At 52.6% G+C, this 13,320-nt stretch overlaps 1 protein-coding gene across 1 annotated transcript; it reads left to right on the top strand.

Annotated features, from left to right (window-relative positions):
• Positions 1-393: 393 nt before the first annotated feature.
• Positions 394-10,604, top strand: CKAP4 (cytoskeleton associated protein 4). The gene is made up of 2 exons (XM_047868215.1): positions 394-1,440; positions 8,102-10,604. Exons 1-2 carry the CDS (start codon positions 997-999, stop codon positions 9,422-9,424), a joined length of 1,767 nt encoding a protein of 588 aa, XP_047724171.1. The 5' UTR covers positions 394-996; the 3' UTR covers positions 9,425-10,604.
• Positions 10,605-13,320: the final 2,716 nt, after the last annotated feature.

Genomic DNA, 13,320 nt, shown 5'->3' with positions numbered 1-13,320 from the left:
TCGACAGCTCCTTCTGCCTCCGCCTTCAATCTCCAGGAAAGAGTCAAGGCCCAACCCCGTGGCGGGCTTAGAGGATGGGATGGATGGGGAGGCGGGATTTCCCCAACTCCCAGGGGCAAAGTTCCGGAGGTGTCCCTTCCACCTCCTTACTCCCACTCCCAGGGACCGGGCTCCCGGGAGCCCCCCCCCCCCCCCCCCCGCTTCATTTCCTCTCTCGGAATAGGTCGAAGGAAGGGGGTCTCGAACTCGGCCCAAGGCAAAAGCTCATCCCCGGCTCTCCTCCCCGCCGATCCTCCTGGGCCACCGCCACTTCAGCCGCCTATCCCTGGGGCCCTCGTGGCCCCTGCTCAGTAGCCAGTCTCGGCCGCCGGTCGACCCAGCCCTGCGCTCCTCCCTTTGGCCACCTCGATTCCCGGTCCCCGCCTCAGCAGACCCAGGCCAGCCGCCCTCCCTACGTCCGCGCCTCTTGCCCCCTCCCACTCGGCCACTTCAGTCGCCTGCCCCGGCCTCCGTAGACCCCGCCGGGACACCCGCCCCCTCCCACCAGCCGCCCCGGACCGCGCTCGGCCACCACCCTCGCCTCGGCCCTCCCACCCGGGGCCTCGTAGAAACCCCCACCCCCGCCGCGTGGACCCCGCCGCGCCGCCCCCCGGCTCGGCCCCCTCCTTGGGGTCGTGGCGGCAGGGGGAGGGGCCGTGCCGGCCCCCGCGTGCGTGGCAGGCTCTCCCGGCTCGGCTCTCCCGGCCTTCCTTCTCGGGAGGCGGGGTCGGCGCCGCGGCGGCGGCGGCGGCGGCGGAGGCAGGCCCCCTCCTCCTTCCTCCCTCGTCCGGCCTCCTTTCTCGCGCGCCCGCCCGCCGGCTCCTTCTCGGCCGCTCCGACGCCAGCAGCGCCCGCGTGCCGCTCGCCCAGCCCCGGGGGAGCCCGAGGAAGTTCCCGGGCCGCGCGCCCCGCTCGCTCGCCTCGCAGTCCGCGGCCTCACCCGCCGCCGCGCCCGCCATGCCCTCGGCCAAACAAAGGGGCTCCAAGGGCGGCCACGGCGCCGCGAGCCCCTCGGAGAAGGGCGCCCACCCGTCGGGCGGCGCGGATGACGTGGCGAAGAAGCCGCCGCCGGCGCCGCAGCAGCCGCCGCCGCCCGCGCCGCACCCGCAGCAGCACCCGCCGCAGCATCCGCAGAACCAGGCGCACGGCAAGGGCGGCCACCGCGGCGGCAAGTCCGCCGCCGCCGCCGCCGCCGCCGCCTCGTCCTCGGCGTCCTGCTCGCGCAGGCTCGGCCGGGCGCTCAACTTTCTCTTCTTCCTCGCCCTGGTGGCGGCGGCCGCCTTCTCGGGCTGGTGTGTCCACCACGTCCTGGAGGAGGTCCAGCAGGTCCGGCGCGGCCACCAGGACTTCTCCCGGCAGAGGGAGGAGCTGGGCCAGGGCTTGCAGGGCGTCGAGCAGAAGGTGGGTACCCCGGGCCCCCACCCGCGGCCCCCGAGCCACGGCCGGGCCCCTGGCTCTGCCCAGGCCTGCGGGGCCCTCTCCACGGCCGGCCCCGGCTGGGGATGCCCCGTCCCCGGTCCCCCCCCCCCCCCCCCCCCCCCGTTCCCGGGCGGTCCCCAGACCCTCTTTGTTAATGGCCGCGGAGGAATGGGCCCCGAGGGATGGGCCGCTGCGAGGATGGTCAGGCCAACGAGCCAGGGTGGGCCAAGGGCCTGTCACAGGGCATTAGCAGTGACCTGTAAGGAAGCCGCCGGGCTCTGGGGAGCCCATTCTTTTTGGATTAGGAACCGCTGAATGGGCAGAGTTATCTGAAAAGGAGGTTGGAAGGGACGCCAGCGCATCCCTGGAAGCCTCGGGCAAGGCCACACCTGGGCTCTCCCCGTGGGAGACGTCTGAGCCAGGTTTTAATAGATCCAGACCCCGGGGAAGGAGAAACAAGTAATCATACTCATTTGCGAAGTTCAAATGAAATATTACATATCTTCAGGCCCCTTGCCTTTTAGTGGACCAATGTCTCCATGTGGGCCTTTGAAATAGCATATACCAGCTTTAGAGGAAAGGAAAGGCCCAAAATACTAGAGGGTACTGGTGAGTAATATCACAAGGCACATTTACATGATGTTAAGAGGGCTTACTCATTATCTAATCATCATAGCCACCCTGGCTGGGAGGGAGGACTAGCAGTTTTGACTCCTTTTTCCAGACCAGAAAATTGAGGTTTAGAGAGATTAAGTGAATTGATAAAGATCCCAGCTGGTAAGTGGCAAACTGCATGAGAATGCCTAGGCCACTGCCCAGTGGGGGGGTCCACAGAGGCCTCTCTCAGGTGTGGATGGACCCAACTTTTCACCACAAAGCTTCTCACGTTCCACCCTGTCTGTGTTTTTCCACACCAAGTGCAGCTCTCTTGGCCTCCTACCTCCTCCTCCGGCCTCCACTAATGTCACCGCTCAATGAAAGTTAGTTGTATGATCGAAACAAAAAATCCCGCCACCACTTCTGAGCCCGGAACTGCTGCCTCCTTTTCCCAGCATGCTGCCTGCCCTGCCAAGTTTCTATCGACTTTTGTGGAGTATGCAGGACTAGGAATTTCCTCTTAAGACTGGCAGAGCAACTGGAATGAGTCAGCCTGCTCAATGCTGCAGGCCAAGGGAGGTGACTTTCTGTAGGGATTTAAGTAGGTAGCGCGGCTTTGCCTATCCTGAATGTCAAGTCATTCTTAAGAAGTAGACAAACTGCTGGAGGATAATCACTAGCCTCTGTTTCCTCTCTTTCATCCACCCACTTACCAATCCATCACAATATTTATTGAAGTCTGATAGTGATAGGGCTGCGTGTTGGCCCTGTGGGGGGTACAGAGGTACAGTAGACAAATCCGGTTTTGCGAAGCAGCACATAAGTGGGTCTCAGTTGAGGGTCACCGCTGTGTGAATTCCGAAGGAGAGAGTGTGTAGAGTTTGCCTAGGCCCGTATGCCCAGTGGCCAAGGTGGTGCCAGGCTAGATCTAGCTGGTGGTCAATAACTGTTGAGACAAGGAATGAAGACACAGGCAGGAGGTTCTGTCTTGAGTATGTTGGGACAGCAGTGGCTACCTGGCCTGTAGCAGGACGGGAGAGAGAAGCTGAGGCCCAGATGAAATTGAGGTCTTGAATCGATGTTGAAGACATTGGGCTTCTTTCTCTCTGCTTCTCCCCTGCCTCTCCCTCTTTCCTTCCCTTCCGGCTCCCACCTCTCCTCTTATGGAAGCTGTATGCAGATGACTTTCCTCTTTGGGGCTCAGTTTTCTCATCTACACAGGGAGGGGAGGGCTCTGTCCAGAGTTTTAAGAATCCACCTGGCCGTAGACTCTTGAAACAGTGACCTTTCTTTTTCATTTAGCATGTAGGCCAGCTGTTATGTAATGCCTCGTATTTATTGGGTACTCCTGTCTTTTGACCCTCACAGCAGCTCCAAGAGGTAAGCACTAGGATACTCCCCTTGCACAGATGAGGAGTGTGAGACCCAGGAGGCAGAGTAACAGCAAGGTCTCCCGGCTAGTAAGTGGCAGGGCTAGGGTTCCTCCTGCAGTTAGCTCCTGCAACACCCTCAACCGTTTGTTCATCTTGTTGTCTTTCCCATGCCTTGCCAGGTTCGTAGTAGGTCTTCAGCTAAGGCTGCTTCCAGTGATGTGGAACTCAGAATGTGCAGTATTAGGATTTGTCACGGTGTGTGGCCATTTCTGTCCGCACCTCTAAGGTGGCCAGTGAAGAAGTTCCTTTGCTCTGAAGAGAGTAGTGCTGGCTGCTCTGACAACCTAAGTGTGAGCCCCTTTGTAACTTTGTATGATGCTCCGTGTGGGGTGGGGTTTGGTCCTTTGCAGGAAAGTAGACCTGCAATATTATTATTCATAAGTAGTATTTGGTATGGGTTAGGCATCCGTTTTTATTTTAAAGTTTATTTATTTATTTTGAGAGAGAGAGAGAGAGAGAGAGACAGTGCAAGTGGGGGAGGAGCAGAGGGAGAGGGAGAGAGAGAATCCCAAGCAGGCAGAAGGCTCCACGCTGCCAGCGCAGAGCCAGATGCAGGGAACCGTGAGATCGTGACCTGAACTGAACCCAAGAGCTGGACGCTTAACCGACTGAGACGCCCAGGTGGCCCCATTGTGGGCTAGGCATCCTTTTAAGTGCTTCCCAGCCACCCTCTGAAGCAGGTCCCTTTTATTAGCACCGTTTCACAGATGGACCCGCTGGACCTGGAGCGGTCGTGTTACTGTTCAGGGTCACATGCAGACCTTAAGTATTGGAACTGGGATTGGAGTCAGAGCAGTGTGACCTGAAGCCCTCTACTCTGTGTAGTGGGTGCCCACCTCGTCTCCATCTGCACGTGCCCTGCCGGATGCCTGGAGCCTGGGCAGAGAAGCTGGTCTGTCCTTCCATGGAAGACTGAGCGGGGACTTCAGAAATGTTGGCAGTTCAGTCTGAGGCCCTGAAGGGCCAGTGTTCCCCTGGCAGATCCGGGGTGGCGTAAGGTGCTTGCAGGAACGGGCCTCCGAGGGACAGCTGGATGAGAGGAGCGGCTGTTTGTAGAAGACGGAGTCCTCTCGTTATATTTCTTTGTTTCTCATTTTGACTGTGCAGGAGTCCGGGCTTCTGGCGGAGGCAGCGTCTGAGCCCTCGGTGCACTTGGGACACGCCTCTGCTCTGGCTCATCCCTGGAGGTTAAGAGCTCAGTGGTGAAGTCACCCATTCTGGGAGTTTGATGCTCAGCATGACCGCTTCCCAGTCTCCTCATTTGTAAACTGGAGATCAGTGGGAGCCACCAACTCAGGAGGTTATTACGAGGGTGGAATGAGATGATGTCTCGGAAGTACTTTGCATAGTTTTCGGTACACAGTAAGTGCCTTGTTGAAGGTCAGCTACCACCGTCTCCCCTCGTGCTGTGAGCTCCTTGAGCGCAGGGATCCTGTTCTAGCCATTACTTTTCTCTGGTGTCTTGTCCACCGTGTAGTGGGCACCCCGCATATGTTGGGGGAACAGATGCATCATTGCATATTGATTATAATGGGGTCTTTGCATGTAAAGATGAACAGCGCACAGCACCATCGGGGGGGGGCGATTTCTGTGTTCTTTTTATAGTGTTGGAGGTTGGGGTGTTTGGTTTCCGCCATGATTTCTGATCTAGTCCGCTTCCTGGCCATTTGCAAAGAGGCAGCCCAGGTTAGGGGTGACAGGGATCAGAGGGGAAATGGACCAGCTCCTTCTTCATCAGGCTTTGCTCGATTAATTAATTAAATCCTGATTCATTCAGAAAACACTGAAAACACTGAATGAACGCCTGCTACGTTGCAGGTACTGTGCTCACCCGTTCATGGCTCTTTTCTGAGTGCTGTGTGGAACCGGCAGGTACTGTGATTGAATAACTTAGTTTCAGAGGTTATCTCTCTCCCGTACCTTCTCAAAGTGCCCTTTATGGCTCAGGTCATATTTGGTTTAACAGGGAAATTGTCTAGTATTCTGGAGTCCCTGAGAACTGGATTCTAATCTGTGTTAAAATCACAGACCATTGGAAGCCACAAGGGACTTTAGAAACCTATTTGTTAATAGACGAGGAGCTTGGGACCTGGAAAGTGAATGTGACTTATTCGTGCTCACAGAGCTGGTTATAAGTGGGGCTGGGACTGGAGCCCAGGTGTCCTGTTCTCATTTCTATAGTGTTTCCCTTTGGCATTGGGCTAAGGATGGTCTCAGAATCTCCAGACTTCTGAGCTACTTCCAGAAGAAAGATTAAACAATAATGAAGACCATATCTGCTGTTTGTCGATCATTTACTATGTGTTAGGCACAATTGAAGCTCTATGTGTATATTAATTCACTTAATCCTTGCAAAACGAGCCTATGAGTCAGGTGCTATTTTTGTTCCCATCCAGCAGCCAAGGAAACTAAGGCACAGATGTGCTAAATAACTTGCCCAAGATCACACAGCTAGGAAGTGTCCAAGCTAAGATTTGAACATAGGCAGTCTGGTTCCAGAGGCCCATGCTATTTTACGTTTTAACTTCTTACCGTGGAGGTATTTAGGCATAAACAGAAGAGATCAATGTAATGAACCCCAGTTTTAATAATGCTCATTCTTTTGCTCTTCTCGTTTCATTTTTTCCCCACCCCTTCCCTCCCATTTTGTTTTGTCGTTTTTGGGCTGGAGTCAGAGCAGGGTGACGCTGAAGCCGTCTCTTCCACCCCTTGTCGGCTGTCCCCCTGGTCTCTCTTGTTCTCAGATGTCTCAGATGCTCTGGGTGTTGGGAAATAGCCCAGGTCTGCTGAGTGACCGTAGGCTGGGCAGAAAGGCTGGCCTGTCCTTACTCAGAAGATCCAGTGGACACAGGCAGGTGCGAGCCTGCAGAAAAAGGCCCACGTTGCTCTGGCAGACGCGGTGGATGTGGAACCAGGATCTAATTTTGACTGACACATTAGTTCCCCTAGAGTATTTTAGGATTTATTTCTAACAAATAAGAGCTCCTTCTTTTCCCTTTCCTTTTGGCAAAGCACAGTATATCATACCTAACAAAGTTACTGGTCATTCTTGATTCTCATCTGAGACCCAGTTCAAAATCCGATTTCCCTGACTCTCTCAAAAACGTCTTGCTTTGTTTGAATCAGGATCCGTACAAGTCCACACATTACATTTGGATGATAAATCTCTTAAATTTCTTTTAATGTGTAACAGTTTCCTGTCTTTCTGCCTTTAAAAATGCCATTTAATTATTGAAGGTCCTGGTGATCTGTTGTGGGTTTGGCTGATTGCATCCTCATGGTGTGTCTTCCTCTTGCACGTTTCCTGTGAATTGGTGGTTAGAACTGGAGACTTGAGAGATTCAGATTCCTTTTTTTTTTTTTTTTTTTTTTTTTTTTTTTTTTTTCTTTTTTTGCAATAAAGTGTCCTGGGTGGCACTTTGCACCACGTCAGGATGAAGCCCAGGTCAGTGGTCCTTACGTGGTCAGCCTTGGTGCATGAAACCGCTCCCTGGAGTGGCTCCCAGGTCAGACTTTGTTTAGGGGAGAATTTATTTAGAACGAGTGTGTCGTGACACATGGGATCATAATGTGCTCACAAAGTCTGAGAATGCTGAGGAATCACCTGATCCACAGTCATTTTTTCGGGTGAGGACAGTGACTTGGTCAGGACCCCCAGCTAGAAGGTGCCTGTGCCTCGTCTCTTGCCTCCCAGCCCACTGTCTCCCATGTGCCTCTGCTTTTTTCCTGTGATAAGTTGCAAGACTCTTTCAGTTCCAAGAGCCAGAAACTCAGCCTAACTGGCTGAAAGGGGGAGGGAGGGTGAGAGAGAGAGAGAGAGAGAATTTATTGGCTTAAACTAAGAAGTTCAAAAGCAGACTCCTAAAGGTGTAGCTGTATTCAGAGATTCAGATTGTGTCTTCAGAACTTGAACTTACTGTCTCTAGTTCTGCCTTCCTTGACTCATAAACTGGCCTACTTTGTGTGTGGTCTGAGCCTCTCCAGGCTTTCCTCATCCTATGGCTAGCAATCCCAGCGGAAAAAGGCTTTCTTTACCACTGTTGTTTTTTTTTTTAAGTTTATTTATTTATTTTGAGAGAGAGAGACACAGAGAGAGTGCGTGTGAATTGGGGCGGGGCAGAGAGAAGGAGAGAGAGAACCCCAAACAGGCTTTGCACTGTCAGTGCAGAGCCGGAAGGGCTCTATCTCACAAACTGTGAGATCATGACCTGAGCCGAAATCAAGAGTCAAACACCTAACCGACTGAGCCACCCAGGTGCCTCTCTTTACTAGTAGTTTTAACAGAAGTCGTGGAATTGACTTGCTGGCCTGCCTTAGGCCACATGCCCATCCCTGGGCTAATCACTGTGGCTTTGGAAGGGAAGGAGGGGTAGGTAGACGGAAAGTGTCGATTGGTCAGGCTGGTTACAAACCATCTCTGGAGCACTTGGAACGGGCCTTCAGGTTGGCCCCCAAACCATGTGGACTATGCGTGGAAGGAAGTTTCTCCAAGGACAATTATCGTTCTGTTCCAGAAGAGGGACCTGGAAGCTGGGCAGACAAAAAGAAATATAGCCTGTTGCATAAAACTTCTCAGCTCTTCTCAGTAGTTAACATCTGGATTTTGGTTGCAGGTGCTGTCTCTTCAAGCTACATTTGGGACTTTTGAGTCCATCTTGAGGAGCTCCCAGCATAAACAAGACCTCACGGAGAAAGCTGTGAAGCAAGGGGAGAGTGAGATTAACCGGATCAGTGAAGTTCTGCAGAAGCTCCAGAATGAGATTCTCAAAGACCTCTCTGATGGCATCCACGTGGTGAAGGATGCCCGGGAGCGGGACTTCACGTCTCTCGAGAACACGGTGGAGGAAAGGCTGACAGAGCTCACCAAGTCCATCAACGACAACATTGCCATCTTTACCGACGTCCAGAAGAGGAGCCAGAAGGAAATCAACGATGTGAAGGCGAAGGTCGCCTCTCTGGAAAACTCCGAGGGGTACAAGCAGGATCTGAAAGCCTTGAAGGAAGTTGTGAAGGAAATCCAGTCCTCTGTGAAGTCCAGAGAGAAGGACATCGAGACCTTGAGAAGCACCCTCCAGACCTTGGAATCTGACGTCTACACAGAGGTCAAGGAGCTGGTGAGCCTCAAACAGGAGCAGCAGAAATTCCAGGAGGCAGCCAATTCGGAGCACCTCACCTTGCAGGCCCTCACGGAGAAGGTTCTCCAGTCGGAGGAGGCCACCTCCCGCCTCCCTGAGGAGATCAGGAGACTCAAGGAGGAGCTGCGCCACCTGGAAACTGAGGCCCTCAGGCCGGAAGAAGGGGTTTACAAAAACTCTGATGCCTTAGAAGCGCTCCAGGAAAAGAGTCAGGGATTGGACTCCAGGCTCCAAACCGTGGAAGACGGAGTGGATGCCGTGCAGACGGCCTCTGCACGGCACAGCGAGAGCCTGGAGGCCCTGCTGGCCAAGAGCGAGGAGCAGGAGCGGCGCCTGGCCGCCCTGCAGGAGCGCGTGGCCGGCCTGGGCCCCTCGGAGGATGACGCGGGCGGCCTGGCCAGCACGGTGAGGAGCCTGGGCGAGGCCCAGCTCTCTCTCTACGGCGACGTGGAGGAGCTGAAGAGAAGCATGGGCGAGCTCCCCAGCACTGTGGAGGCTCTCCAGAAGGTGCAAGAGCAGGTGCACACGCTGCTGGGGCGGGACCCGGCCCGGGCGGCCCCCTTGCCTCCTCAGGACTTCCTGGACAGACTCTCTTCTCTAGACAACCTCAAAGCCTCAGTCAGCCAAGTGGAATCAGACTTGAGGATGCTCAGGACTGCCGTGGACAGTTTGGTCGCCTACTCGGTGAAAATAGAAACCAACGAGAACAACTTGGAATCAGCCAGGGGCTTGCTAGATGACCTGAGGAATGACCTGGATAGGTTGTTTGTGAAAGTGGAAAAGATTCATGAAAAAGTCTAAGCGAGTTGTGTCTGCAGGGCGCGGATTTAAAGTCCAGTTTTTCATGACCAAAAACTGTGTTGTTTTCTCCCATGTGTCCCGCCCCCCCCCCCCCCCCATGTTCTTGTCCCCTCTTAAAGCAGTGGACACCCCCCCGAACACCAAGGCATTTTCTATTCCCATGCCTGCGTAATTTATTTACGATCATTACCACACACCATTGGTTTCTCAAGTTTTCTGCTTCTGCTTTTGGTTGGTTTGCTGAAGGCCCAGCCCCTGCAAATCAGGGGCGCCTTTTAGAAGGGATGTTTCTCGTGTCAGAGAAGAATGGCTTCAACTGAGGATTAACAGAAGCAGATTAACTGTAACCTCAGAAAACCCTGCCTGGCTGGCAGATTTCAAGGAAAAAAAGTGGGGGGAGGAGGCACTTTTTTTTCTAATTGTCTTTAAGGAAAATTGCTTTTCCTTTTTTTTTTTTTTTTTTTTAATATTTCTGGCCGAAGTTTTCATGAGCTGTCACTCACTTCTCGTCTTCCACTTTAAACTGGCTAAACTTCACAAGTGTCAGCTCTCCATTGGGAGGGGAGCAAGCCCCTCGGGCTTTAGGTTGAAAAGAACCAGCTGCTTGACTTGATGGTCACCTCCAGTGGCGTGGGGTGTCTTTTCCATTCCTGAATCATCCTGTGATCTCAAAGGTAACTATGCAAAGAATCCAGATGGTTCTGAATGTGAAGGCACAACACCCCACGGAGTTCCCCTGTGGCCAACCTGTGTCATCCCTTGGTAGGGTCCCCAAATAATGCACAGGTTGAGAATCCCGAGAAAGGGGACTCCTTGGATTCTTTCGGGAAATGTGTCTGAGAGCTGTCCACAAAGGCCTGGGCCGTCTCCCCAGGGAATGGAGGCCAAGTGTTTTTATTTTACCACAGTGTCCACGAAGAGGTTTGCTGTCAGGGCAGACCCCCATCTGTCAGTGAGGAAGGTGTGCATTTTCTGTAGTTTTTTGCTGTTTCCCTTTACCTTCGAGCTGTACTGTTCTTTAATGGCTGTCTTGCCCTTCAGAAAAGAAAAAAGAAAAAAGGAAAAAAAAAAAAAGAAAATTCAGAGAAAAAAAAAGGTTTGTTTAGTTTACTGTGAAATGAACTGTATGGCTTATTTACAGTATTTTTAATTCTTAATAAACACTTGAGCTTTGTTATGACTTTTCTGGAGTGGTTGCTTTCTGAGGATTTAGCAGTTCTGATACACTAATTAGAAAGATAGGGAAGTTTTCAGTTGTAAGGCTTTGTTTCAATTCTGAAACCAAGATTGCTTCATTCTTGGGCCTGGGCACGTAACTTTTGATTGACTGTTAGCAGGTTTGGTTGTAGGTCACTGCTTGACTCTAACTTTTAGTCACAGCAGAGGGTCTTAACCCCGACTCCCTGATAGAATCTTCTGGGAACTTGAAACCGAGCCTGGGCCTGCCCCCTGGGATTCTGATTCAACGGTACGTGTAAAGAGGGCTGGCACTAGCATTTCCGAGGCCCCCATCGGATTGTAAAGTGCAGCCAGGCCTGGCAACCACGGTCTTAGACCATCTTAGTGACCTTCAGCCCCCGGGTTTCCTTCCCAGGTTGCTCTCCACCTCCCACCTAATATCGGATGCTGTTTATGGAGTACCTGTGTGCTGTGCATCATGCCAAGCCCTTAACAGGTCCCTGTTTCTTCCTTCTAAATTCCCCGAAGGCAGGCAGTATCGTTCCCCATTTGACAGAGGAGCAGCAGGCTGGGAAGCATCACATAAGATCATTAGCTAGGAAGTGGTAGGGCTGGGATTTGAACCCAGTCCTGCTCTCAACCTGTGAACGCCACCCCCCACCAGCACACAGTGCAGGGCCAGCTGACCCGTGCAGCTGCTGTTGCAGAACCAGGGGCTGCAGGGGCTCCTTTCTCTTCCACCCAGGGTACAGAGGGAGATGAGGACCTGAGTGCCTATGTGGTCTCTTGTCCTTTCTGCCTGGAGGTCCCCTCCTCCCTGAACTTCTTTGTCAGTCATTCTGGGTCTCAGGCAGCACAGCATCAACTCTGTTGATGCTTTTCCAAAGCAGTTTGCAAATCAGGATGGACCCTTTATTGGTGTTAGAAATAATTTCTAATTTAATTTATTATTTTTTTTTAGAGACAGCATGAGTGGTAGAGGCGGAGAGAGACTCTTAGGCAGGCTCTATGCTCCATGCGGAGCCTCATGCAGGGCTCCATCCACAACCCTGGGATTGTGACCTGAGCTGAAATCAAGAATTGGGCGCTCAACTGACAAAGCCACCCCGGCACCCCAGTTTGTAGTTTTATTTTAAAACAGAAGAGTTTGTGATTTTATTTTAAAACAGAAGAGTTGCAAGGAATAACTAGTTTAATAATTAGTTTTGCCTTCATTTGGGGACCGTGCTGAATTTCCATGCATGGAGAAAATTAAGTTCTGGTTTCTTTTCAGGTTGGTCTCTTGTATCAGGCATTTTCTTCGTCTTCCTCTTGCCATCATTTCTTCAGTCTTTAATCTCAGACCGTGTAGTGGTTTAATAGATGCTTATTTAATATTGTAGTAGAAAACCTCTACAAAGGGTCAGAGAAGTAACCGAATTTAAATTCAGGTGGTGAAAATAAAAAATGTATTATAAATTCGCATACTTCTGATGGTGGGGCAGCTGGAGGCAGATTTTATCCCAGACAACAATCACAATTCAGTCTTGCTCACACGCCTGCTCATTCCTTCAGTGAACATTACTGACCCCACAGCTAGACGTTCTGCTACGTGAATTCAGGATGCACGTGACTGGATCCTTGTCTGGATCCGGGCCTATAGGCCAAAGGGCCTACAGCTCAATGGGGGCGATGGGCATGTAAACTGGTAGACATCCCAGGGAATTACAGGTGCTATAGCAGGTATGATGGGGCGCAGAGGGGAATTACCTAGTTCTGCCTGGGTTCAGCTGGGATGGTTAGAACAGGGTTCCCACAGGCCAGTGGGAAGTCTCTTGGAATGCCTTCATGGGTAGAGGTTCCCACCTTCAGTAAACCGGTTGCCCTACCCTTTGTACAGGGAATAGGCACAAGTTATTGACGGTATCGATTAGACTGCAGATGATCCAGCACCAGGGTAAGAGGCTGCGGTGAAATTCCCCAGGCAAGACTGTCAGCACACTGATCCCTGAGACTGGGAAGGATGACTCACAGGGTGGTTGTGACGGTGGGATGAAGGCACGGGGGGGAGAGGGTATAGCTTAGCACAGCATCTGGTACACAGTGAGGGCTCTGGGGGCTCGCTCATGCGCAGTCATACCTAAAGCTAAAAGACTGAAATAGCTCTGTGCTGCTTGGTAAATAGCTGTGGCCCTGAGCTCTCAATTCTCTCTCTAGGGACCGCTAGGCATACAGTCCAGCAACGAATAGGTTAACACCCTGGCACAGCAGGGTCCTGAGGGACCAGCCCCATGACCAGCATTAGTTCTGATGGATGAGCGGGCACCCATGCTTTACCAGTGGTTAAATATTTTGAAATCACCCTGTGTCCTCCTCAAAGCATGCCTCCAAATCATCGATCTGTTTTTCTAGTAACATTTGGGCACCCCCCCCACCAGACATCTCGTGGGTTCCAAACAGAAGTCATGATTTCCCCCAGGAGTAAGTGGGGCCACTGCTCCCTGCAATTGCTTGAGCCAGAAGCTCAGGGGATCCCTGTCTCTCTGCCTCTCCACATCCACTCCTGTTGAAGCCCTGACACAGCCGCCCCATCCCACTTCTCCTAGCCTCCTCTCCACTCCATCACCGGATGATGTCTGAATTCCAGCAGGGCCCTCACTGCGCCCCTGCCTATCAACTGGAAACAGGAACATCAGGTGTGCATTCAGTAGTCATTCAACAACTTTCAGAGAGTACGG

This window comes from Prionailurus viverrinus, chromosome B4 (assembly GCF_022837055.1).
Source record: "Prionailurus viverrinus isolate Anna chromosome B4, UM_Priviv_1.0, whole genome shotgun sequence".
Classification (NCBI taxonomy): domain Eukaryota; kingdom Metazoa; phylum Chordata; class Mammalia; order Carnivora; family Felidae; genus Prionailurus; species Prionailurus viverrinus.
Note: the sequence above shows the minus strand (reverse complement) of the source record. Positions and strands in the feature narration are given on the sequence as shown.